Source organism: Martes martes (genome assembly GCF_963455335.1).
Source record: "Martes martes genome assembly, chromosome: 11".
Lineage (NCBI taxonomy): Eukaryota > Metazoa > Chordata > Mammalia > Carnivora > Mustelidae > Martes > Martes martes.
In genome coordinates, this window is record NC_137899.1 from 96,980,828 (window position 1) to 97,007,454 (window position 26,627).

At 44.0% G+C, this 26,627-nt stretch overlaps 1 protein-coding gene and 1 long non-coding RNA gene across 3 annotated transcripts in view; one reads left to right on the plus strand and one right to left on the minus strand.

Annotated features, from left to right (window-relative positions):
- LOC308352109 (TRPM8 channel-associated factor 2-like) overlaps positions 1-26,344 on the minus strand; it is a gene marked incomplete at both ends in the record, with an annotated part of 35,958 nt that extends 9,614 nt beyond the window's left edge. Inside the window, 7 exons of the mRNA XM_080818166.1 lie at positions 7,716-7,838; positions 10,418-10,755; positions 11,612-11,851; positions 12,392-12,605; positions 13,671-13,768; positions 14,063-15,039; positions 25,722-26,344. Coding sequence (XP_080674292.1) covers positions 7,716-7,838; positions 10,418-10,755; positions 11,612-11,851; positions 12,392-12,605; positions 13,671-13,768; positions 14,063-15,039; positions 25,722-26,344 — 2,613 coding nt within the window. The remainder of the gene's footprint in view (positions 1-7,715; positions 7,839-10,417; positions 10,756-11,611; positions 11,852-12,391; positions 12,606-13,670; positions 13,769-14,062; positions 15,040-25,721) is intronic.
- LOC308352240 overlaps positions 1-26,627 on the plus strand; it is a 200,727-nt gene that overhangs the window by 63,621 nt on the left and 110,479 nt on the right. The window lies entirely within an intron of this gene.

A 26,627-nucleotide genomic window follows, 5' to 3' on the forward strand; every position in this document is an offset into this window, starting at 1 on the left:
CCACAAATTGATCTAATTTTTTAAAAAATGCTTAGAATCAAATCACAGCAAGGTTTGTTGTAGTAGTAGTTGTTTGCTTCTTTGTTTCGGTAGAACACAGCTGACTTTAAAATTGAAATGGAAGAAACAAAGAACCATGAATAGTGTTCTAGAAGAAAAATAAGGAAGAACAAATATAAAAATATTACAATATTGTAGCACTGACACAGAGATAGAAAAATAAATCAAAAGAAAAAAACAGAGAGCCTCCAAAAGACCCACAGTATACAGACACTTGGCCCAGCAGATGAGAAGAAAAGAGTAGACGTCAATGAACAGTGCTATGATAGCTGGGAATCCATATTTTTAGACAATAAAGTTGTGTTTCTGTTTCATGTGACCCTAAAAACATGTGAACTTGAAAGGATAATTGCCAAACTCTTCGAAGATAATATAGAAAAATATCTTTATGGGGTTTGGAGAAACAAAATAATTTTTAATCCAGATACAAGGAGCATTAACCATAAAGAAGAGATTAACAACTTTGACTTATAATGTTTATCAGAAAAAGTAATGTTTATCAAATGATACCAGAAGAAGAAAGGGTAACCCAGAGTGAGAGAAGCTATCAGTACACAGATAACTGACCATGGTTGTACAAACAGAATATCATGACGTGCAGAAAACCAACAGAAAAATGCACAAGAGGAAGAAACAAAATCCAAATGTGAAGTTAATCTATGCAAAGCTGCCTAACGTCATTAGTAACTAGGACAGTGTACATTAAAACCACTCTAATATGCTATTATGCACCCTCATTTTGGCAAAAAATGGTGGGGGTGGTGGTGCTAGTAAGTGTCCACAAGATCTAGGGCAATGGAAACTCCTCGTATATTCAGAGTGGTACAACTTGAACTCGCCATTGTTTGTAACTTGTTTTCATCTAGTACAGTTGAACCTGTGCAAATACTATGGCGCGGCAGTTCCATTCTTATGGGATACCAGAGAGACACTTTCAGATGTGTAGAGACACATAGACGTTCACAGTAGTAAATGGACACAAATAAAACCAATCAAATATCTATGAACAGCAAAACAGATTATATTTCCTATCCTGTATTCATACAGTAGAGTATTAGGCAGAAATAAAAGTAAACTACAGCTATAGTTATCAGTGCAGATGGATTTCACAAACTTTATATTGTGTAAAAGAGGGAAGCCATAAAAGTTACATAAAATATAATCTTATTATATTTACATAAAGTTCAAAATCAGTTAAAAGTATAATGCATATATATTTTTGAGTGCACACATGTGTGTATGGGGATGGAGGAGGAGTAGGGTGAGAGGGAGAGAGAGAATCTTTCTTTTTTTGAAGACTTTATTTATTTATTTGACAGAAAAAGACAGTGAGAGGGAACACAAGTAGGGGGAATGAGAGAGGGAGAAGCACGCTTCCTATTGAGCAAGGAGCCCAATGAGGGCCTCTATCCCAGGACCCTGGGATCCTGACCTGAGCTGAAGGCAGATATTGAATAGAATGACCCACCCAGGCACCCGAGAGAGAGAATCTTAAGCAGTCTCCACGCTGAGCACTGACCCGAGGCAGGCTTGATCTCATAACCTGAGATCATGACCGGAGCCCAAAGCAAGAGTTAGACACTTACTAACAGAGCCACCCAGGTGCCAATAAACTATATTTTTGAAGGTTGTGCATAAAGGGCAGGAAAACTGTACAGGAAAGCAAAGGAGGGTCACAGATGTCAGGTTAGTGTTCCACCCGGAGGCAAAGGAGGTGTTTTGTTCTTAGAAGGACACAGGAGGGGCTTCAATTCCTGGTGATACTCTCTTTCTTAGCCTGGTGCTAAGCCTGAAGGTTCACTTTACAATCATTACATATGTAATTTTACATATCTTTTCTGCCCTTTTTTTGGTGAACATGACATATTCCAAAATAGCAAGGATGTTGTGGGGTTGCATCTTCTGACTCTAAAAGACCCAACTTCAGTTATTAGAGCACATTATAACTATGTAGATTATAACATGACGGTGTTCCTGAAACTACTTTCTTTTTTCAGTTTTAAAGTCTGTATTATAACAAATGGATTATGGCAATTAAAGTTCAAAGTTCTGCCTGCTTCTGAGTTGTAACGTGTTGCTTCTTCTGTCAAATTGTCTGGGTTTAGCAGGGATTCAGACAACGTCCATGTTTCCTTTTAATTCGATCTTTAAAAGCCTTAAGACAGTGTCCCACTCCAACCGCAGATCTCATTATCTCTGGAAGGGACCAGGAGGGTGGAATCTCTATGATAGAAAATCACAATATCCTAGTCACGTTAAATTAAATCACTTATTACTTGCAACTCGGAAGTGCCTGCACCAAGGAATCTTGCTTCAAGTATTTTCAGAGAAAAATAGGGTAGAATCTCCCCAAACATTGTTTTTCTTTTCCTTTTTTTCCCTGCTGAATGCAGGATTTAGATGTAATTAAAGGGATACATTGGCTCTAATCCTTTAAGGGCAACCACCTATCCACACTCATAAACCACTTTCCTGCCATTACAGGAGTAGCTAGAGCTCCCAAAGGGACAGCAACCCGAATCAAGGTATCCACTGCATAATTCTGCTTAGAGTCTTTAAAACCCTCATGTACACAAACACACACACACACACACACACACACACACACACGGTTGTCATCCATATATGAGACTAAAATGTTACTCCATCTGGTTATTTGGCCAGTTGTTTTCAGATTGATTTGCTCTGTATTACTTTGGATCCAGTATACCATTTCCCAGGGCTTGACCCCGGCCAAGTTACTGGAAGTGGTTCAGGAGTTCTCTGTGCACTAAGCATTTTATCCTGGAGCCTTTCAAGATCTTCAGGCCTGACATAGTTGCTGCCTTTAAGAGCCCTCATTTAGCCCTACAGCAGGGTCAGAATCCTTGACAGGATGTTTGAGAACAAAGATTCAAAAGAAATAAAGATTCAGGAGGCCCGAGACTCTGGTTTTCAGGGTAGAGTCAGAATTCCCTGATTGCGGCCCCATTTGGTGATGTGATTTTGACGCAGGTATGGGTGAAATCTCTGGTAAATTGAGTTTTATTTCCTAGTGTGCCTTTAAAAAAGTTTTTTTTTTTTTTTGGCAGAGCTCTTGTTAGTCTTAACTATCTTGTGACTGACTATTGTATCATTATTCATTTTTTGATAAGTAGTTTGTACCACTTGATATTCTTTTGTACGTATTTTTTTTTAAACTAAGTGGCCAAGTTTCCTTCTCTGGGTGGTATGAGCCAAGTGGAAAGGCAAACTATACTGGGATCCAGAGAGTATCTTATTGTTTCTTTTCCCCAGTGGGTGGTGGCTGTTTCATATATGTGCTAAATGATTAGGCTAAAGAAGCCTGCCCTATGTCGAATGGGTTAACTCCATCAGTTGAAGAGAATACTCATCTCTAAACCTCTTTCTTAGAAGCGGGGGATTAAGTGAGACAAAGGTAATGTTTACTTTGGAAGGATATTTCTCTGTGGTCTAGATACCTCTATGGCCAAAATGGTATCTTTTGGGAAGGTTCTTGGGCTTGTTCTAAAGATCGTCTATTTTATGAAAGTCATACATTTGTTAAGAGGTACTAATTAAAATTTCATATATGTAATTGATAAAGGCAGTGACTCTGTTGTATGCCAGGAGTCTAAATCCATTCTAACAATATTCCGAGCAAAACAGTAGAATGAATTTGTTTCTGTTTGTTTAGGATTGGGAGATTTTTGACTATTGATTTGGGAGATTTTTCATGGCTAGGACAAGCAAAACATGACTTCCTTTGTGTATCTCTATTCAAAGATCAAAAGCCATGGGGTCTTTTGGTGAGACATTTGCCTCGGTAATAAAGATAAACTCTCAAAGGCCTTAAAGAAAGATTTGAATAGTAGGTTTAAATTACGCCTTCAGGAAATTGGTGTGTTTGTCCTCTTCTAAAAGTTTTATTTCTTGGCTATAAAAAATTCATAGAATATTTTTTAAAAGGTGAAGAGCATATTGACTGTCAGTCGCTTTATTGGAAGAGGAGCCTGGATAGTTCTTTCAAACCAGAACTAGGGCAGGGACAGAGTTTGCCACTATGGGAACAGCACAAGGATAGTCGTTGTAATGCTTCACATAGCCACAAGGAGGAGACAAAGAGCAACATAGGTGACCACAGACTACACTGCCTAAGGTCCATTCAAGATAAAAATTGCTTTAATTCCCTTTAGCGGGGCTTGTTATTTCATTTTAACAATATTTGCCAGAAGTAAGAGTCTTTATGGTGCATTCAGTGTGACCAACCACTAGAGCTTCAATGGTTTTGAAATTAACTGCCCATTCTTCTAATAAGGTATGGCTATGTAGTGCTGAGGGGAGAGGTAGGCAGAGTCCTTCTTATTGCCTTTAAAACTGTAAGGCAGCCATTACCACTTCCCTAAATTACCCCAGGGTGATGTCTTTCCTTTGGAATTTATCTAGTTTTCTAGGAATGTTGTTATTTCAGATATTGGATCTAATAGCCTATAAGAGCAATTGCGGTTCCTTGCCCCACACTCTGAGACGTGAAGATGGAAGCTGGGGTATCCTTAAGAATGAACAAAGGACACTTGGATACAAGTCCTGTGTTTAAGACAAGCTTCTAGGACTGCACCGAGCTGTGCCTTTGAAGCATCAGATCTTAAAATGCTCCAGACTAGGCAGGGCAGGGTTGTGGTATTAAAGGATGTGTACCTTGGATGAATGACCCTTATCATTAATTTCTTTTTGAGTGACTGGCAATACCATGTTGGGTTTTTAGCAGTTTGAATCTGGTTGGCCATTTGGGCCAGTAGCCATATACACGTAAGATCATGCAAGTAGAGTTGAGGTTGCTGCAGATTCAGTAAGCCTGTGTAGCGTGTTGGCGGAAAGTGTGGGCTCTGGAGTCCCAGGGAACAGGATTGGCTTCACCACTTAGCTTTGTATCTGTGCTTCCTTCTCTGCAAAGGGGAGACAGTAATAGGACTTATTCTGTAGGACTGCTGTGAGCATAGATAAATAAATAAAAGCACTTATAACAGTTCCTGGTAAAGAGCATTTATTTTTTTAAAGTAATTAATTATTAATTTTTTTTTTGGCAAACAGCGTTTATTGATGATTCACTGTGGCTACATTCACATCCTTGGAATACAGAATGCCCTGAGATCGTCACAGTGACAAGTAACTGTGAACTTAGAAACAAGCAGCAGAACCACTTGTAAGAAGGGGAAGGCTCCAGTTTCCACTACAGAGAGTGTGGGGAGGAGTCAGGTTTTTGTCTTTGTCTCTTAGGCAACCTCTTAAACCCAGATTTATCCATCCATGCACTCCTCCTTAACATCCTGGTTAAGAACTCCAGTTCTGAAGTTGAATTTCCTGGGCTCAAATCCTTCCTCTGCCTATAGGGAGGCTCATCATATGCTGAGACAACCCGCAAAATCAGGTACCAGTATCTTTGGAGGTTGAACTTGATATTTAATAAAAATTCCATAGTTAACATGAGATAAATCAGAAGTTTGGTGAGCTTCCATTTTCTAGGTGAATTTTTGTTTAAATTCTGAGTCTTCATGGAGGATTTTTCTCATTGCCGGGGTTTTCACTCAAGCCCTGACTCTTCCTCCTACTCGCTTCGTTACTTCCGAAGTTATTTACTTTCCCTTAACATCCGTCTCCTCAGCTATGACGTGGGATAATAATAGTACCTACTTCCAAGGTCTGTTGTGAGGATTCCATGGGATACGCATAGAAAACACCCCACACGATGCCTGGGACAGACTGACTGTCACCGTGTGCTCCGTGTCATCACTGTTCTTTCCATTCACGCGTTTATTGAGCGCCTTTCATGTAAAAAGCCCTTGGCAAAGGATAAAGGTGGAATAAAAGGAAATTATCCTAGAATCAGGAGGAGAAGGAAGGGATTCAGAAAGACATTCAGCAAGTCACTTCTCCTTCCGAGGAGCTATTCTGCTCTGAATGCAGCTCATGGAATGATAGTCAACAGAACAAAAATGTGGTTTAAAAGCAAGCTAGAGAGAAATGGTCACACCCCATGGTTAATCCTGGAGACAGAGCTCTAATGAGAACTCCACTTAGGCAAAGAGTTGGGATGGGTTGGAATCGATAATGTGAACGCTCAGGGAGGCGGCATGGTGAGTTAATTTGGTCTGCTGCACCCAGAATAATCCTGGTCCCGAGTAAGGCCTGTCGTGCAGGCAGACTTCTCATCTCGGCTGCTGTTAACACCGGACACTGCCTTGATTCTGTGGTGACCAGAGGGGGGTCAGTCGCCTCTTCTGTGCAAAGAACAAACACGCTGGTAGACTTGATAGGCTTTGCTACTGTGATGTTTTCTTTTGGTTGAAACAAAAGTATTAGAAGATGGAACTAACCAAGATGAGGAGGCTTTGTGACATCCAGTCTGAGTTTATAGCATCTCTCTCTTTTTTAAGATTTCATTTATTTGAGAGAGAGAGAAAGGCCGAGTGAGCAGGGGGAGCAGCAGAGTGAGAGGGAGAAGCAGGCTCCGTGCTGAGTGTGGAGCCCGATGCGGGGCTTGATCTCTCGACCCTGAGATCACAACCTAAGTCGAAATCAAGAGTTAGACCCTTACCCAACTGAGCCACCCAGGTATTCTTCATACCATCTCTTTTGAGTTCACACAATTATTTGGGTTAGGTCTCACCTAAGAATCCTTCCAGAGTGGGAGAAGGGACATAAGACAGGCTGGGATCTCAGTAACGATCATGCCTGGAAGAACACTGATAATGCATTAAAACTCTTACACGGACAGAGAGTGCGTGCCCAGTTCCAGGGGGCCAGCTCTGAAATGGGATCCAGTTTGTAGGCTGTCCACACAGACAGGCCACCACGGGCCCTGGCAAAAGCTAAAGAATACCCTTGCGTGTGTTTGCATATTGCAGTGGACAAACTTGTTTACCGTTATCCAACAGCAGACTTTTATCCCCTTCTCATGTCATGCATGAGAACAGAAGCACAGAGACTTTAAGAGATTTTCCATAGAACCAAAGCCAAGTTCAGGGCTCTCTATACCAGCCTGTCTCTCTAGCATAAGAAATTAACGGCCATGTTTAGGGCTGGCAGGGGTGAGATCACATTATTATGTAAAGCCATAGTCTTTAGAACTCTTGGTCAGGGTTTATGGGGGTGACTTGGTCAGTTAAGCATCTACTTTTGGCTCAGGTCATGATCTGATGCCCTGCTGAGTGGTGGGGGGAGTCAGCTTCTCTCTCTCCTTCTGCCCTTCCCCTGCTCTTGATTACTGTTTTGTGCTCTCTCTCTCTCTCTCTCTCTCTTTTTAATAAATAAAATCTTTTAAAAAACCCAAAATACTGTTGGTCAAAAGTTAGAGCCGAGAGCCTGCGGGACCTTAAGACACACAGATGTAAGATCCTCTGCTGGAGGATTAGGATGCTGAAACAAGTCAGTGAGAGCAGAAGTATAAACCGGGGAACAGTAACAAGGGCATTTCCTGAGAATGTTGGTGTCATTTTGTCTTATGACTTAACTGCCTCTCCCCCCACCACCTTGCTGCACATTGTTTCCTCCTAACGATGCATGTACGCCCGCATGGGGTTTTCCTGCCACTCGGGCAGACGGGCCAGGCTGGTCGCCACTTCCTTCTGGACAGGCCACCCCCAGGCCTCAAAGAATGGAGCCAGGTTCTTCTGCACCTTTTCCGAGAACTTCTGCACCCACAGATTCATCTTGCCAGTGTTGTCTTTGGGGATGCCAGAGAGCGTCTGGTACTCAGCAAAGAGCTGGGTGAATGGCTCCCACCCAAAGGCCTCCTGGAGCTGAGAAGAGAAAGAAGGGACAGGATGAGGAGCCAGTTTGTGGAAGTTCCTGCAACACGCACTTCCAGTGTATTTCAGTCATAGTGATTCTTTCCCCTTGATCACTCACGAGCTTCCCTCCTATGATGTGCCCCTGTGTCTCCACTCTGCCCCTGCACATCAAGACAATCCCATTGGCTCATTCCATCCATCTCTTGACCACAGAACCTGTATGCCTTGAATTTTTTAGGGGACATCACAGGCAAGCAAATATCTGAAAAGACATAAATTCTCAGCAAATAACAGTTATTATAATTATCTCTAACTTAAAAAATTATATTCCCAGGCCCCAAGTGTTTTTCTAGGCATCAGATGGGTCTGAGCCTGATTGAGATGGGAAACCCTGATATCTCACATGTTTGGTCTTTGGGACCCTCAAGGCTGGGAATGTCCAACACATTTCAGACAGAATAAAATTGCTGTTTTTATACAGCCACCTCAGATCTGTAACGATTTTCAAGGCTACTGTTTTGTTCTGTGGAACACTCCCTTTGGGGCAAAAGCAGGAAGAAGCAGGCACACTAGAAGGGGCTCAAAAGGAGAGTCTCATGTTCATGGAGGGATAGCCCACCAGAAAGCGACAAGCAGGAGGCCCTTGTCAGCTACGATAATAGAGGTTCGGAATGAGCAGGGATCCTGCGGTGTCCCAGACCACTCGCCATTTTTTGGAGGAGAATTCTGACTCTGCGGTATAAATCGTAAGGACAATTGACACCTTGATGTCTGATCTCACTGCCTTGGCCTCTGCCAGTCCTCCTGTGCATCGCTGTTAATTAGTACATCAACACATTATGTTACACATACAACATTTATTATATATTGACAGAGTGCAGGGTGTTGCACTGAACAAAAGTGATTAGGAGCTCCTGTCTTTCCAGAGCCCACGGGTCAGTGGGAGAGACAGATGTGTAAATAAATTCCCAAAAGAGAAGACTTATCAAGTATATGATATCAGGAGAAGAGGGCAATAGAGCTGAATTGTGACAGGTGACTTGACTTGACAGTCAATGCGTAAGATGTTCCACCATGTTTCAGCCACCAGAAGGAAACATGGTGGATCGGGGACAAGACAGTGAGGCAGAGGATGTGTTCATGGCAGGAAGCAGGAAAGGTTAACTAGGGAGGACAGGGAACGGGAGCTGGAGCTGGTGCAACCTGCCCTGTAGGGCCTTTTACACCCTGCCAAGTGGCTTTGACTTCACTCTGTAGGTGGAAGAGACCACTTTTAGAGTTTTAGACATGGAATCTTAAGATTCTTTTGGAAGATGGACAGTAGGGGTTGAGGCAAGATGCTGGAATAACCTAGGAGTTTCTCACCAAGAGAGAGAAGGGCAGTGAGATGAGAACCTGCGTGAAGGCAACAGAGGGAGGTAGGGTGGGGATGAGGTGGAGGGTCAGAGGGGTCTGCCTGTCCTGAGACTGACTCTCAGATGCCAGGATGATGGGTCTCTCCATAGCTTCTGCAAAATGATATTCAGGCCTCCCTGGTGAGTGAGTGAGTGAGTGGGGAGGGCACGGTTGTGGCTTTCACCTACACTTCAGCGGCCAACTGCCGTTTACAGTCTGTTTTCCAGCGGACCCTCAGACTGTCTCCTTAGGCATACAGAACTGAGACAATGCAAAGTCATCTCATTGACTGGGGCTGTCTCCATTCACTCTTAGAAAATACCAGAAAGAACAATACTGAGATGGTGTGGCTGTGCCAAAACCCAAGACTTGTCATCAATTCCTGATTTTAGGGTCTGGGTCCATCATTTAAATGAGTGATATGGGACAGGCTGCTGAAAAATCTTTAATCTGGCACTTGCCTCTGTGAAGAGTGGGCCACACCACTCTCCTCTAGGGCTGTGGTAGACCGCACAGGAGATCCTATTTGGGGAACAGCTTTGCCAACTCAGAAACATTAATGTTCGTAACAGGTTGGGGGAGGGGCCAGGGCTTTGTGCACATTTCACAGGAAGCCCGCATGGTTCAGGACTTTGGTATTCTCCTATTTGTTTACTCACTCTAAAACTATTTCAGGGTCATGTAGGGTAACTGAATTCAGAAAACCCTGACAGCAGTTACCTCCTAAAAAGCTTCCTGTAATGCAGTTGTCCCAGAGACACACCACTGTTATCATGAAGGGACGGAGGGATGCAACACTCACTTGATCACAGAACTAAGGTGAAGAGAAACAAAGCACAACAAAACAACACCCACTTCTGAAGCACTTATTAGACGACTGTGGTCAAGACTGGTGAGTGGAAGCGCTGCGCTCCAGCCTCAGGAAAGACTAACTCGGAACTTCCGTTCATGACTGGAGGACCAGTAGGCTGTATTTTCTCTACTTGTTTTCTAGATACTTTTTATTTCCTCTTACTTAACACCACAAAGTACAGGAGCCAGTGAGACAGGTGTTATTTCCTCCAACTTATGGATGTTCTACCATGCAGTCAGGCCCCCCCGTGCCCAGGTTGGAGGGGGTGGCGAATGGGGTCCAGGATGCAACACAATGGAGGGGTCTGCTGGCCCTCACCTCCCGCCTTTCTGCTCCGTACCTGTAGGTATGTTTCCAGAGCTGTCCACACATTCCAGTCACTCAGGGGGGCTCCCTTTTCCAGGTACGTTTTGATTCTCTTCTCTCGTTCTAGAGGACTTAGATCAGGGTGAGCCTTAGCCCTGGGGATGTCCAGGACCGTTTCATGCACATAGACAGACCAGAGGTTGCAGGTGGCCTCAGTGGTGTGTGGCGGGAACTCCCACTCTTCTCGCTGCTGGTTGTGACCCAGCTCATGGATGGGTCCCCACAGACCATTGCTCCTCATGTGTGCCTCATTGATGAGCTCTTGCACCGACTCCAGGTGGCACATGATGGGGTATCCTGAGTGCATCCAGCCTGGGAATGCAGAAGTTAGAGATGAGGCATGGCAGAGGTGGAGGGGACACAAACCGTCTTCCTTCATGCCTCTCTGCCGAGTCACTTTTCCTCACCATCCTGGGTGCGCCCAGCAATGCCAGAATCTCCATGCTGATTGGAAAGTAGATGGCTTGCTCTGCTTAGTCAAGAACTGAATGGTCCCCAGGCCCCTTCCCAGCCTTTCATGTCAGGGTTATGTCCTCCTCCTTGCTCTGGCCCTGAGCAAGATGAATACACTTGTTCTCACTATCGTTCAGAGCTTCATTTTCTGTGATTTTGCTTCATGTGAGTCTGTGACACTAGGTCCTGTGTCTGGGTTTGAGATCCCTGAGACTAGAGCAATGTCACTTCTTCTTCTGCCATGTAAGCCACTGTTGTACAGCTTTATGTTCTTTAGCACAGATAATCTCCTTTTTTAAAGAGAAAAAAAATGAGGTCCAAAGCAACGTTCTCTACATCAGAACATTGTTTCCTTTTTTTTTTTTTTTTCATGTAAACCCATCAATACTTAACATAAATGTCTTTCCTTCCATTGCCAGCTCTGACTTCCATTTGAAGGAATATTTCTGTTTCTCCTTGAAACAAGGAAGAGATGGCTCATTGCTATCTGTGAACTCCTAGTAGCACTCTTTTGATATCATTCTACCATCCTGTGAAATCTTACCTTGTAGATATAAATGATTCACCTTTTTCATATGGGAACATCTTTGCACCCCCATCAAGGTCTACATCTGTTACGTCTTTTTCCTTTACTGGTAAGATTATGCCTTTCACGTATGGGGCATTAAAAAAGAGAAAAGAATGAATAAATGGCCCGCTGACTAGGAGCACCCACCAGCTGAGATCTGCACATCAGCCACAATCCTCTCGGGACAGCAGAAGGGGAAAGGCCGGGCTGCTAGCTGGGCTATAGCGTGCATCATCTCATCCCAGAGGCGGAGTACAGGCTCGGGGTCCTCCAGGTCTCGCAGGTTTGCTGTCGGCACCGTCAAGATGATATTGTCTGTTGCCAGCTCTCCCCAGGGAGCCTGGCTCCTCTGGATAGACTTTTTCCACGCCTTCAGAGATGTCTTACCTGGGAATAAATATTGTAGGCTTATCTCGCTTTTCCCCAACTTACCTTGAACTCCAGGAGGAGGACACTGAAATAATGAACTATTAACATGTGGGTCTGCATTCTGTGACGTGAAGCACAGGCCTCCAGACCTCCCCTCAGTTCTGCCCGAAGTCTCCATGGACATGGTATTCCACAGCTCCAGCCTCTGCTTACATCTTGAACAGTTCTTCCCCTTCTGTCTGCCAGCCCCTACCCCACCCTTCTTTAGCAACTGAACCCGTAACTATGGTGGCATCCCCAGTGCATCCTCTTCCCTCAGCATTCCCTCAGCATTGGCACGATGACATAGAGACGTAACAGACATAGACCTTGATGGGGGTGCAAAGATGTTCCCATATGAAAAGGTGAATCATTTTTATCTACAAGGTAAGATTTCACAGGATGGTAGAATGATATTAAAATAGTGCTACTAGGAGTTCACAGATAGCAATGAGCCATCTCTTCCTTGTTTCAAAGAGAAACAAATATTCCTTCAAAATATTCCTTCAGTCCACTCACCCAGCTTGTAGTAAGGGGCAGGCACAACCCTTTTGATGGTGACAGATACGGGGCCCAGTTTGCTGCCCTTTGGCACGATGACATAGACAAGGCCACCCCAGAGGCAGCAGATGGATTGTTTGGTCCTGTCCAGATAGCACTGATGAGTCACCGCAGGGGCTCGAGACAGCTTGCTGGCCTTGATCAAGTCGTCTGTGTGGCAGCCAATCTGTACCTGGGGAGGAGAGTCCACCATGTGTAGGAGGAACTAGGTCCCTATGGTGTGGGGGTGGGGGAGGGGGTACGTGTGTGGGGTGCTGTGTGAGGGTGGCGGGCTGTGTGCGTAGGGTTGGTGGCTGTGTTGTGCTGGGTGAATGGCAGGTACTAGAAGAACACCAGCTCCCTTCCTCGATGAGCTATGCATGGAAACCTATGAAATTTTAGTACTCCGATAGTCATCGGGACTGAAAAGTATATGGAACCAGGGATTTAAATGGCTCCGCAAAGAATTGTCAACAGACAGACCAGATAGGATAACCCTGAGGCTGTTACTGACTAGGGCCCCACAAAGCCCCTGTACTGGGTGGAATCCAGGCTCTTGTGGCAGGGCCGATGCCAGTGTGCTGATTCCAAAGGCAGGATGAGCCAGAGGGGATCCTCGTCACCATTTGTGCACAGACAAGAGACCACCCATCCAGAGGCGGCAGGATCTGGCCTTAGTTGGGGGGACTGATTCCTGCTTCTGCCTTTGTCGAGGGCTCCCCTTCCTGGTCAGATGGGTTGAGGGCTGTTTTGTCTGGAGTCCTGAGGTTGCTTTTCTTAGGTTTAATGTAAGCGAGCTCCAGACAGGCGGCTGAGACGGAAGGTGCCCTGTAATAGGAAGTGACCCTCAGAGCTAAGGCAGGACAATTTTAATGTTGCCTCTAGAGCCTATCTTTGTGACCAAATGAAGCACACTCCTCAGGTGTGAAGGTAGTGACGTACAAGGCAGAAAGGCCACGTGCTGGTGGCCAAGCCGGTGATGTCCTGAGGCTGTGACAGGTGCTCCTGGCCCTCCTCAGATCACCACGGGGAGGTATCATCACCACACATGGAAATCGAAGGGCTTAGGTTTGAGTACCTAAATTCACTCTGGCATTCAGTCCCTTCTTTAGGCTCCCGGAAATTGCGCTGCTTTGTCTATGAAATCTGAAATGGGCAGAATAGTCCCTTCCCGGCCTCCTGGTAGCACTCCTAAGGGCTGAGGAAAAGGAAGCGGCTGTGTGGTTTGGGGTGTCAGCAGTGGGGGTTCTGGCCTTACCTTCAGGCCAGCAGAGGCTGCACCTTCAGACAGCGAGACTTTTGCACTCTCTCCACGTTGGAGGTAGAGCCCCGTGCTCACCCAGGCATCGCAGTGGCCTGCCAAAAGCCACAGGAAAGGCTGAGTTCTTTACTCACCTGCCTCTGCTGCTCCTGGAGCCTCAGAGCCCCTCCTGGAGGCACAGCCCCTGCCCTGCCTACCTCAGCTCATCCACGCTTTGGGCATGCGTCCCTCCAAAACCCTCAGCAGAACCTCAGCCCTGTCTTCCCCAAAGTACACCATAGACAATGAAGCTGGCCCACCGGAGCTACAGTACCTGCGATGTCCTGTGAGCCCGGGAACCCCACCTTCCCCCAGGTTCTGATGCATTGTATGCACTCCCCACTCTGTACCTGGGTTGTTCCCATCGATCTCCACAGTGATGGGGTGTCCTGAGCTGCAGGTGCAGATTCCAAGTTCCAGCGCCAGCTGGGAGCAGTCAGTCCCAGAGTGTGCCAGCCCCGTGGCCAGGCAGAGCACTGCAGCCTCAAAGGAGTCGCCAGCCACAGGGTGCTCCCTGCTCACAGCTGGGAGGCCAGACAGACGCAGCATCTTCCTCATGTGTCGGTGCACAGATTTGTAAGCAGGGACTCCCTTTGCTGGGATCTGTAGGAAGGCTGCAGCATCTGCTCCCAGCTTTGCCAGCCATTGCTTTTCCAAGTTCCTAGCCCCATGGCTCAGTGCAGCGTGGAATTGAGACAGCACCTTGCGGAAGTGGTAGCTCTGCATCTCAGGAGTGGGGACAGGGAAACAGCCTGCATGGAGAGTCTGAGCTAGGATACTGAGGCCAAAGCAGTTGAGGATGATGTTACCGGGGAAATGGGCCAAAGCAGAGCGGCCTGGATTCTGGCTGGCCCACCACCAGGCCTGGCCCCCGATCAGCAAGCCCCCACCCTCGGCCACAAACTCCTGCAGCTGCTTAGCCTCCTTGTCACTGTAAGCCGTGCAGCAGTAGACACGCAAGTCCTGCGTCAGATGGGGCTGCAGACTGCACTCCAGGCCATGCTCTGACAGGAGGGTACACAGGTTTTCTAGACCTGTGGTCACCCCAAGTTTACCTGCCTGGCCTCTGGCCAGCCAGCGCACAGCATTGAGCAGAAAGGGCCCCAGCTTGGGATAACAGAGGATGGCCTCATGGGCAGCCAGGACCACCCGGCCCCGGCCGTAGCGGGCAGCTGCCAGGAAGCAGCCGAGTGAGGCATCTAACCCCAGAGGGAAGGCAAGGGCCCCGTGAACCAGCAGCTGGGAGGGGACTGCATCCGTGTTGAAGTCCAGCTCTGAGATCCCTTCCAGGAGCTGCTGCTGATCCTGCCTGAGATCCTCCCCACATCTGCAAAGTGACAGGAGACAGAGGGGCTACAGTCAAGTCAGAGAAGCACTGAAACAAGCTCACTGCATGGGGAAATCTGTGTGGGGGTGCAGAGATGACCTTGTTCATACCCATCTCCTCGTTCTCACTAATAACTGCCAGGGTTGGAGTATGTGACGTCATTTACTTTATCGAGTCTAAGGAACATCTTTTTAAATTTTTTTAAATTAACATACACTGTATGTTATTTGCCCCAGGGGTACAGGTCTGTGAATTGTCAGCCTTACACACTTCACAGCACTCACCATAGCACATATCCTCCCCAATGTCCATAACCCAACCACCCTCTCCATACCCCCCTCCACCCAGCAACCCTCAGTTTGTTTTGTGAAATTAAGAGTCTCTTATGGTTTTCTCCCTCCCGATCCCATCTTGTTTCATTTTTTCCTTCCCTACTACCCAAATCCCTGACTTTGCCTCTCAAATTCCTCCCACCAGGGAGATCATATGAAAATTGTCTTTCTCTGATTAACTTATTTTGTCTAAGGCAGATTTTTTCACCTTTTAACAACTAACTGATGGCATACTACTGTCTAATTGACAGGGTTTGCTCTTACTTTGTGACACATAAGAATACGGTGCTTCTTATAACTGACAAGGTCACAGACTTGATGGGCTACTGAGGAGTGTGGTAATGGCCTTACGTGCAAATCTTAAGATCCACGTTCTCCAAGTAAACCCTTTTCAGGAATTCTTCGTATGCTAGTCAACTGAGTGGTGGATATTCTGGCTTGACTTTTATGTCTTTTTAAGTAAATACCCATATAAGTAAGTCAGAAAAAAATAGTCCGTTCCTAGAGAAAGTAGTTCTACATTTCTCAGAGCTAATTTTGGCAAGAAAAAAAAAGGTGTAAAAACATCAAATTGCTAACTCTGAGCTAGAAATGAAGTAAATTGTTTAATACTACACTTAAACATATATGCAAATACACACTCTTTTAAAATGGTCACTTAAATGTGATAAGAATATTTATCACTTTTTATTGAGAAATGGTCTAAATGTAAGAAATTGAGAAAAAGTTTTGTATTTCAAATTTTTTAAAATAAAGCCAATTTGTTGATCCTCTATATGTCAAACAACATGAGATTGCTTAAATAAGTTACAGGTTAACTATAGATGGCATACCATATGGTAATTAATGTAATTTTAATATAATATTGGAAAAAGCTTAATGGAAAAAATTTAAAAATCAGATTCCAAGATACCATACCTTAAATAAACCACAGTTCGTGAGATAAACCACCAAAAACAAAAACAAAATAGAAAACACAGAAACCTGACATAGAAGCAGAATCTAAAGCATGTTTATCAAAATGCCTTCAGTGACCCTCTTGGCTACTGAGATTATAGGCTATTTTAATTAACTTTATAAAACTTGATTGTCTCATAGTAAAAACCAAATATTCTTAAAAAGAGTTCATTCATTGAAGTAGCAAACATTATTGGAAAAAGTAACTCTTGTACAGTTTCTCCTTAATTTCTCTTCAGCATAAAAGAGGAGCAAGTAAAAAACTGGCATCAGTCAGACCGTGGCTTACCACTTATTGGTTAAAAATGACAGGTAGATCCATTTGAATTACTACAGACAGGTGTCCAGAACATTCTACTGAGCAAAAAGATTTCTAAAATAGAGAACTTCATGATGCAGTATGTAAGACAAAAATAACCAAAGTTAATATATGTTAGTGTAAATGTCAAAAATATCAGGGTAAAACCACAATTAACTTTTGAACTATGGGATAGAAAGTATTGGTATTGAAAGAGATAGTCAGAGGGGCTTATACCTCATTGGTTGTTCTTTTTTTCTTTTTAAATAAGGAGAATATATGAATATAATTTTTCGGGTAATTAAAAATTAAATTTAAAATGTTAAAATGTAACTGCTTCAAAAATAGAAATAAAATGTATGATCTACAGATGTGTTGGGGAATTAAAGGAGTAGAGAAAACTCAGTCAAGAAAGGATGCAGAAAGAAAGCATAAAAACAGAAAATAAGAAAGAAGGCAAGAGTAAGAGAGAAAGTGAAGTTATCACTATATATGAATGGGTTAAATTTCTATATGAAAAGATAGAGGCTCCTGGACTGGGCTAAGATCATCTAGGTATAAGATGCCTGTGAAGACAGACTCGAAACTGACACAGAAGGACTGAAAATGAGGTAATCTACACATCAATAAAACTGTATCTGAAAACACAGCAAAAAGGAAGCAGAAGTGCCAGTATTAATATGAGATGCAACTGAATTTGAGGAGGAAAGAATTAAAATACACAAGGATGAATATTTTCCATGGATAAAAGTTATATTTTACCAAAGATATCATTTTCATCAAAACAAAGTGCTGAAAGCAAAAACCACTAAAAAGCAAATTAAAATTTGATGAACTCATAATTGTGTTTGGGAAGGTAATGGCTGTCTCAGCATCCAATGGGTCAGTTACATTAAAAAGGTGGGGGGATAGACATGATTGGAGCAAAATGAAAAATAATTTGATTAGAACCAGAGGACAATAGTGCAACATCTCCCAGACTCTGATGGCAACAGAGAGTCATAATGCTATATTTCACCAATTTGTGGCACAAATATATGGGAGAAAAAAACTTTCTCAAACATGATACATTAAGTAAGATATCAGTTTTCAGCTCACACACGTGCACACAAGAGCAGATTAGATGATCTGTATCAAGCTTCTCAGAGCAGTAGCTACCAATAGTCCAGTGGCATGAGAATGGGATGGTGGTGTGGGACGGAAGACAACCTGCCATTCTTCTCTCTATATTTCTCCATTGACTGTATGTTTTCGCTGAAAGCCTTGCATTCCTTTAGAAATACTTTTGTGAAAAAACGGGATGTTTCTCAAAAGAAAAATGAAGGAAGGAAGGGCAAGCATAGCAGAGCATAGTAGATGAAACACCAAGTAATTTTCAACCGATTGACAATGTTATAAGGGCAGTATTAATGATCTTAGATATTTATTTACCAATATTTAAAATCTTGTATACTATCTATTTGCAATATTGAGGTCTGAAAAATAAGGAGAGTAGCTATTACTTAATAAGGCTCTTAATACATGGTAGGCATTTACACGGTAAACCTGAAATATATTGTTCTTGCTTTACAAACGAGGCTTAGAAAAGTTGGGCAGCTTCCTCCATGGTTCTTAGCTAATACCTGGTGGGAACAGGAAGCAAATCCAGGGTGGTTTGCCTTTAAAGCCAATGTTGTCCACACAGCAGAAAGTCTCCTTCAACTGAGTCTTTGGAGTAAGCCCCAAGTGGGTATATGGCAGGCAACACATATAGTTTGTGCAAAGGAGGCTTTAAATAGTTGTGAAGGTTGGGGTGCCTGGGTGGCTCAGTAGGTTGAGTGTCTGGCTATGAATTTTGGCTCAAGTCATGACCTCAGGGTCCTGGGATTGAGCCCTGCATTGGGCTCCATGCTTAGGGAGTCTGCTTGAGGATTCTCTCCCTCTGCACCCCCAATAAATAAATAAATTTTTAAAATAATAGGTATGAAGGTGCAAAGAATACAGTATTTATGGAAAAGAAAACATATATGTCACTTCAAAGCTGACAGTGCAGGAGGCACTGAAAGAGAAGGGAAGAGAGAGGCAGTGGTGTTCAGAAAAGATACCAGAGTACACCTGAACAAGCAGGTGATACAGGGAATGGCTTTGTGAATGCAGCTTAAGAGCTCTCCCAGTCGTGACAGCTATGACAAGAAGGCTCGGTGGGAAGTGAGTCACCGTCCCCTGCACCATGCCTTGGCCTTGTCTATTCTACTCCCCATGGTGCCTAATTGGCTTATTTTTCCTGAAGTGTTTGTTTCTTAATTTGTTTTCTTTGCTCTGGAATCCTCCTTGTCATCTTATTCTGCCACTTGTTTTATTTAACATTTATTTTTAGAAAGGTCTAAACAGAACATTCAGGGAATCTGCTTCTGCTCGCTGGGTCACGTGTTTCTTCAGGCATGACTGATTCTGTTGTCTTTCCATACTAAATTTCTGTCTCTCTTCTGCTTCCCTTTTAAATTCATTGCAGTGTTTATTTATAGAGTCAGTGTATGGATTTTTTCTCCCTGATTTGCGTCAGCAGACCTTTTCCACATTCTGCACTGGTTTTTCCTTCCTATGCTTTCTAACTTACCCGGGACCCGTGTGTTTGGACGCACACCCCACATCCATCCATCTTCCCAGATAACATGGAGGTTGATATGTTTCTGCTTCCCACTTCCTTGTGGCCTGAGGGTTGTAGCATGAACTGAAGGACAGAGGTCACCTGGGCCCCCTGCTGTGCTCGCTGGGGGGCTAGTCCCTCCACTCTCTGGGGACCCGAGGTAGACCTACTCCACCCACCAGGGGTGGAGCACACCTGAGGAGTTCCAGCCACCACCGTGCGGGGAAGATGGCAGCTGCAGCATCCTTTTCGGCTTCCGCCAAATCCTGAAGTAGCTTTGCTGCTTCTGTGCTTGTGTGGAATCTCACCTAATGTGTTCGTTCTTCTAGAACATGAGAAGACATTAATGATAGTTCTTGGATTTGTGGTTTCCACTTTTTTCTCGCCTCTGGGGTGGGGGTGGGGTCAGGCGATGCTGCACACCTGCCGTGTACCTGTCAGCCTCACAACTGCCACCTTCAGCTCTTTACTTAGCATTTTTCATTCGTTGGTCAGATTGGTGGAGACGGCAACTCCAGGGTCTAGCCTCACTTCACAGAACGTGGAAACTCTTTGGGACTGTGGTGAGGATCACGTGACTGAACACGAACTCTTCAAGAGCTGCGTAAGCTGCCGGCAGATGTTTACTTCTTTGTAAGCAGTTCCTAATATATTCTCCACCTTATAGGTTACGCCACATGTAAATGTATTGAGGCGTTGTTCTAGGAATGATGTTTTTGCTAGACTCTTCCGTGTCTTGTATTCTGCGTCTGAGTGCCTTTGGAACTGACTTTGCATATTAAAGCAAGTGCCGTGTCCTCCTCACCTTTACAAGCATAGGTGTGCAGTCAGCTCTTGCCCTTGGGGACAGGACAGGGAGAGTATCTTCTGTTGGCTTTTAGAGAATGCCCCTCCCCTTGGCAGACAGAGTATTTCCTGTCTCCAGCAGGAATTTGAAGTTAGCAAACCAGCTGTGTCAGTCCAGGAACATTGACCAAGATTTGCTGGCAGGAAAGTTCCCCCCAAACCTCTAAGGGATTGTGCCTGGGAGGCTCAGTTGGTTAACTGGCTGCCTTTGGCTCAGGTCATGATCCTAGGGCCCTGGGATCGAGCCCCACATCAGGCTCCCTGCTCAGTGGAGAGCCTGCTTCTCCTCCTCTTCTGCCTGCCACTCTGCCTACTTGTACTCTGTCTATCAAATAAAGAATAAAATCTTAAAGCAAAATAAAACAAACTCATAAAACAAAATAAAACCCCTAAGGGGATGCCAGGTGACGGAAGAATGAATGTAAGCTGAGGGCCTGGGCTTAAAGTAATTGGGCCTTCTTAGACTTTGAGCTGATCCGGTCTACCAGCTCCAGCTCATTTCTCGGCTGAGCTCTCCTGGCAAAACATTCCTTAACATGAAGTTAACTGTGGGGTTAATACTGTATACTAAGCCACCCTTTCTTTTTTATGGTTTTGGATGTGTACTCACTTATGTATTCATTAATTTATATGGCATACAAATATCTCTCGCTCTCTACTACGTTTCACACAGCAGGCACTGAGAATAAAGCAGCAGACAGGACAGGCAAGGTCAAGGCATTCCTGCAGCTTTCTGTCCTGGCTGCTGGGCAGGCACTCACAAGGGCACAGGTGGGATATGATGTACGGATTGTGATCCCTGATGTTTAGGCTGTAAATGGAGAAGAGTGACACTGGAAGGTCAGTCCTAGATTCAGTAGGGTCATTGGAAAAGGCTCCTCTGAGGAGGGGTTTTGAATAAGGAGAATAAATTGCCTTTTGAGAGCCGAGGGAAGATCCAGAGTAGTAAGAGTAATTTGAAAACCAGTGTTTAAAATTAACTGCCATCAAACTGCCAATGTTATTTTTTTTTGAGTAGCTGGATTCGCAAATCTCTTTAAAGTATGTAAGACAAGAAACCTGATGTTACACTTGTGGCCTTTGAATTTTTGAATGTGTGTGGCTGATGTATCAGCTACAGCTCCTCCTGGAAATACCCACACTAGAAAATACCCAAGTACTCAACAAAAGGACACAGTTCAACAAACGATGGCACCTATACTGTGACTAGAAACTCCCATTAAAAGGATTATTGTTAAAAATAGAGAAATGGTTTTAAACAAATACAGACTAGCAGTACACAATCACAAGTAGCAAAACTGATGTATGGTGTTGGAAGTTACAGAAAGGGGAAGATTGTGTTGGGGAGATAATGAGAAATAAACATATTCAGATGCTTTAATGTCATATGTTATTTCAGTAGAAGTTTTGCAAATAAAGAACACCGATAACATGGAAGTTATTTTCATATATTACCTGAACGTTTCCAGCACTTCTATTGGTCGTTCAAGTAGAGACTAAACACTACTATTATGAACTATAGAAACTATAGTTAACACTACTGTAAACCCAGTGTCCAAAGTAGTGTCCAGAACTTAACAGGCACATAGTACGTTTTATCTGTCTATCTACCTATCTATCAATTTTTATTTATTTTGAGAGACATAGAGCGTGTGTGCTTGGCAGGAGGGACAGAGGGAGAGAGAGGAGAGAATCTTAAGCAGGCTTCATATCCAACAAGAGTCTGTCATGGGCTCGATCTCATGACAGTGAGATCATGACCCGAGTTGAAATCAAGAATCGGAGCCACCCAGCAGCCCCAAAGTACATTTTAGATAAATGAAAGAATGGACAGATACTAGAAAGAGGGAAGGAAAATTGACATGTTAAGGAAATTTGCTTCTTTGTCCATTTTGTTGCCAAATTGATAAAATGATAGAGAATGAGAGGTCAAAGAAAGATACCTAGTGTCTAATTTGAGGAAATTTTTTTTGTTGTTTACAATTTTATAAAAAGGCAGAGAAGTAATGTAAAAAACTTTTTCAGGTTATAATTATAGATAATTTGGAGATGAAAATAATAATCACCTATCAACCTAACCTTAGAGATACACTATTAATATTTTGTTTTATTTTCTTCTAGTATTTTATTTTCCACCTATATACGTATACATGTCTTAACAAATTTGGCATCATTTGAATATACTTTTATATCTTAATTTTGCCTACTGTATCATGAGCATTTTCTTATTCCTTTAATTAATGAGTCTTTAAGGGCTGAAGAGTAAGCTATGCCATAGTAATTTAAGCAATATTCCATTTATTAGACACTTAGAGTTTTCCCAGTGTTTTACATAACGGTGAATATATCATTAAAAATATTTTGCTGCTAAATATCCACCTCATGGCCCAATTTCTCCTGTCCACCCCTTTCATCTTCCCTTCCCCCAGAGACGTTGATTCGGACAGTCGCTTCCTGTAAACTTCCTGCACATTGTGTTGGTCTTTGAGTTGGGTTCCTTGGGAACCCAATTCTAGGGAATTGGGTAATGTTTAGCAGTTCTCCTTTGACTCACCAATGCCATTTCCAGTGATGTGGCAAAAATATGAAGACATATGCACGCAGGCATTTATTGTAGTATAGATGTAATTAAATATATTAGATTAAATTAAATATTAAATATTAAACGTTAGAAACTAAATATTAGAAACTTGAATGTCTGTCAGTAAAAAACTAACTGGAAAAACTACACTGCATCTGTACATTTCAATGTAATATAATACATAGTGCATATCTATAGGCTATTACGAAGCCATATCCAGAAAATAATGCTAAGTAAAAAAAGTAAGGTGAGGGAAAATGTGTGTAGTTTACTATCACGTTTTTGAAGTGTGTGTGTGTGTTCATATATAAACTAACAATGGAGTAAAGGTAATTTTTTTTAGAAAGGGAGAGAAGAAAATTATAAAAAGGGAATAGGGATAGAATATTGGCTTCTTCAGGTTTTACTTTAGATCCACATAGCTATGTTACATAATTATAAAATAATATTAATTCACAAAAGCAACTCCTGAAAGAAACAGTAAAATATCCTAATGAATCTACATGTGTATCCACTCAATATATAACCACAAAGGGAAGGGCTAATCTAAATGTCATTAAAGGCTGGGAATTTGACTTTATACACCTCATAAAAAATATCATAAGGAGGAAAGGAATTGGAAATAATCTTTAACTGTGCTGGTAGTACTGTTTTTTTGCAACTGTTACGTGTGTCTTGTGGCATAAAGTCAATGAGTTATTAAGGTGCTTTCTGTCAGAGCTAGCTTTCTCATCACGGGAAAATAGGAGACAGATATATGATTGTTGAAATGAAATAAAACCTTGTAGCCCAGAAGTTGCATTTGAAGCATCAGTATGAACTGTTGGATGTGTTTATCTTTAAAAAATACTTCTTAGCTCTGCCCACTCAAAAGCCTTGGAAGCAATGATCAACCCAGGAGCAGTGAGCACCTCAGCCGACTTTGGCTCCTAACCACCATTTCCCACTCAAGGAAGGGCAGGCTCCTTGGAGAAATGGCTGATCTTGGGTCTGGGGCAGGAATGTGTAATGTGAGACCTAAACAAGGAAGTCCATTAGGGTTGGGTCAAAAATGTCAGGTGTTCAGGAGCCTTTTTGTGACTCGGCTCACAATGGCCAAAGGTCAGATGACCGACAAAGCTACTTCATCAGTAGCACTGATAAAAATAAATGAAACACATTTACTATGTGAGTGTTTCAATCCATGCTTTCACAATGGAGACCTCTGGAAGATTCTAGGGATCCACTCCAACCAGTGTTTTGAAAATTGGTTAAAAAGGGGAGGAGAGGGAGAATCCAGCATTTAGTCTTGCCTTCCCTACACAGACTGTACCACAGGGCAAGCTAATAGTGGAAGAAGGGAAGTTCATTTTTTGTTTAAAGATTTTATTTATTTGTCAGAGAGAAAGAGCAGAAGCAGGGGTGTGGCAGGCAGAGGGAGAAGTAGGCTCCCTGCTGAGCAAGAAGCCTGACGTGAGACTGGATCCCAGGCCTCTGGGATCATGACCTGAGCAAAGGCAGGTGCTTAGCCAACTGAGCCACCCAGGCATCCCAGGGAGGTTCATTTTTATAGAAGTATTCTAAATACTAAATGAAAAAAATGCTAGAACTTTAAACCTACCATGTTATATCCACTAATGAATTAACAGATCTAGGGCTAGGCAATGATGATTAATGGCTGCTAATACCACAGTGAGAGAAATAGACATTGTGTCCCATCCTATGGGTAGAAGCCTGAAGACAGGCAGGCAGAGAGAAGGAATCGAGGTCTCTGTCTCACCCTTCAGGCTGTATTTCTGACAATCACTGTGTCTCCTCTGAGACCCCCGGTCCCAGGGAGTGTCCTAGCAAGGCACCAGTGTCCACCAGGTGACTCATCTCCTGGGCTCCAGTGACACTACTACCTTCCTCTGCAGGTGGCGCTATTGCTAAGCCTTTGGTTACCCTTCTGTCTCTCCTAAGGGTTTTCAGCCCTTGAATCACCTTTAGTTAGTTTCCTGTACTAAGTCCCTCTGGAACACAGCTAGTCCTGACTATGTGACAGATAAGCCTTTCCAGATGACCTAAATACCCTCCACTCCCTTCCCTGTTACTCTGACCACTTATCCTGCTGTGCTTTCCTTGTAGCTCCTACCAACACCTGCTAGATTTTCTATTTATTGGTTTCCTCAGTTGCCTAATTCTGCACTGGAGTATAAATGAGCAGGTAGTAGGGCTTGGCCCACTGAATGGGGCCAGGCCCAGGGTAGTGCTCACACGGATAAACCAATGTTCTTTCATCTGTTTGAGACACACAGATACGCACTCTCACCAACCCGGGCACTCGACACGGGAGACAGAGAGGTGAATGAGATAAGGTTTTCTGTTTGGCTGCAGGGCAGAGTAGCAGTCAGAACCTAGCCTCTTTGGGCCTCAGTGCATTTTAAGAATCCTGTTTTTGGCTTGTGGTGGTTCCAAAACAGAGTGGAGAAGTATGTGTATTGAAATGGACCCTGATGGATGCCTGGGTTGCTCAGTTAGTTGAGCGTATGATTGAGAGAACCAAGCAGATTCCATACTGAGTGCAGAGCCCAATGCCAGACTTGATCCCACGACCCTGCGGTCACAACCTGAGCTGAAACCAATAAATGGACAGTCAACCGACTGAGCCACCCAGGATCCCCTGAGAGTCCGACTCTTTTCTTTTTTTTAAGATTTTGTTTTTTTATTTGACAGACAGAGATCAAAAGTAGTCAGAGAGGTAGGCATTGGGAGGCGGTAAGGTAAGCAGGCTCCCTGCTGAGCAGAGAGCCTGATGTGGGGCTCGATCCCAGGACCCTGAAATCATGACCTGAGCCGAAGGCAGAGGCTTAACCCACTGAGCCACCCAGGCACCCCTCTGAGTGTCTGATTCTTAATCTCAGCTCAGGTTTTGATCTCAGGGTCTTGAGTTCCAACCCTGTGTTGGGCTCCACACTGGGAATGGAACATAAAAAAAGAAAAAAGAAAAAAAAGGACATTCAAGAGGGAGATTGAATCTATTGTTAACATGTGTCAGACTCCCTGTTGGGAAATACCACTCACCTGATGTAGAGTGGGATCTTGGGTATCTTCTTAGAGACCTTGAACCGGTCTATGTCCCCATAGATGTCGGTGAAGTATACTCCGGCCACACTTGTCACCGCATTCCCGGGGAACCCGGACAGCACTCTGTCAGGACCATGCTGACTGGCCCAATACCAGGCTTGGCCCCCGATGAGCAAGCCGCCTCCACTTTTCACAAACTGGATCAGCTCTGCAGTCATCGTATCAATGTAGGCACTGATGCAGTAAACCCCCACGGGGGCCCCCACTTCTGGCTGAACTTGTGCCGGAACCCCAGAGGCTTGCAGGATACTTACTAGTGATGGCAGAGAGGGGTGCACTCCAGCGGGAGCCGCAGGTGAGGGACAGAGCCAGCCCACCGCATTACGAAGAAATGGAGCGAAGCCAGCATCCAGCAGGTAGCCCTCATGGGACACCACCACCAGGCGGCCTTGGCCGTAGGAGGAGGCGGCAATGAGGACCTGGCCCTTGTCATTCACCATCACTGGGAAGGCAGCCTCTCCAGTAAGAAGCAGTTCACACGGGATGGCATCTTTAGGGACATTCCAGCTGGTCACTCCTTTCATGAGGGCCTCGAAAGAACTGGCCAGAGTTGTTGCCATGGTTCAACTAGCTGCTGCAGAGAAAATCAAAGACTCAGCTTGGTCAGAACTGATGAAGGACTGAGTGGAAACACAAGTAAATGCATGCAAACAAAAACCATTTACCGGTTCCCCTGTGTGCCAACCACTGGGGTTGCAGCAAGGAACAGCGCAGATAAGAGCCCCACTATCATGAGTCTGATATTTCAGAAGGGGAAGGACAATGTGTAAATAGGAGGATAAGCAGATAAATGAAATGCAGCAATTAGTAACTGTTATGATGAAAATAAACCAGTGATATGTT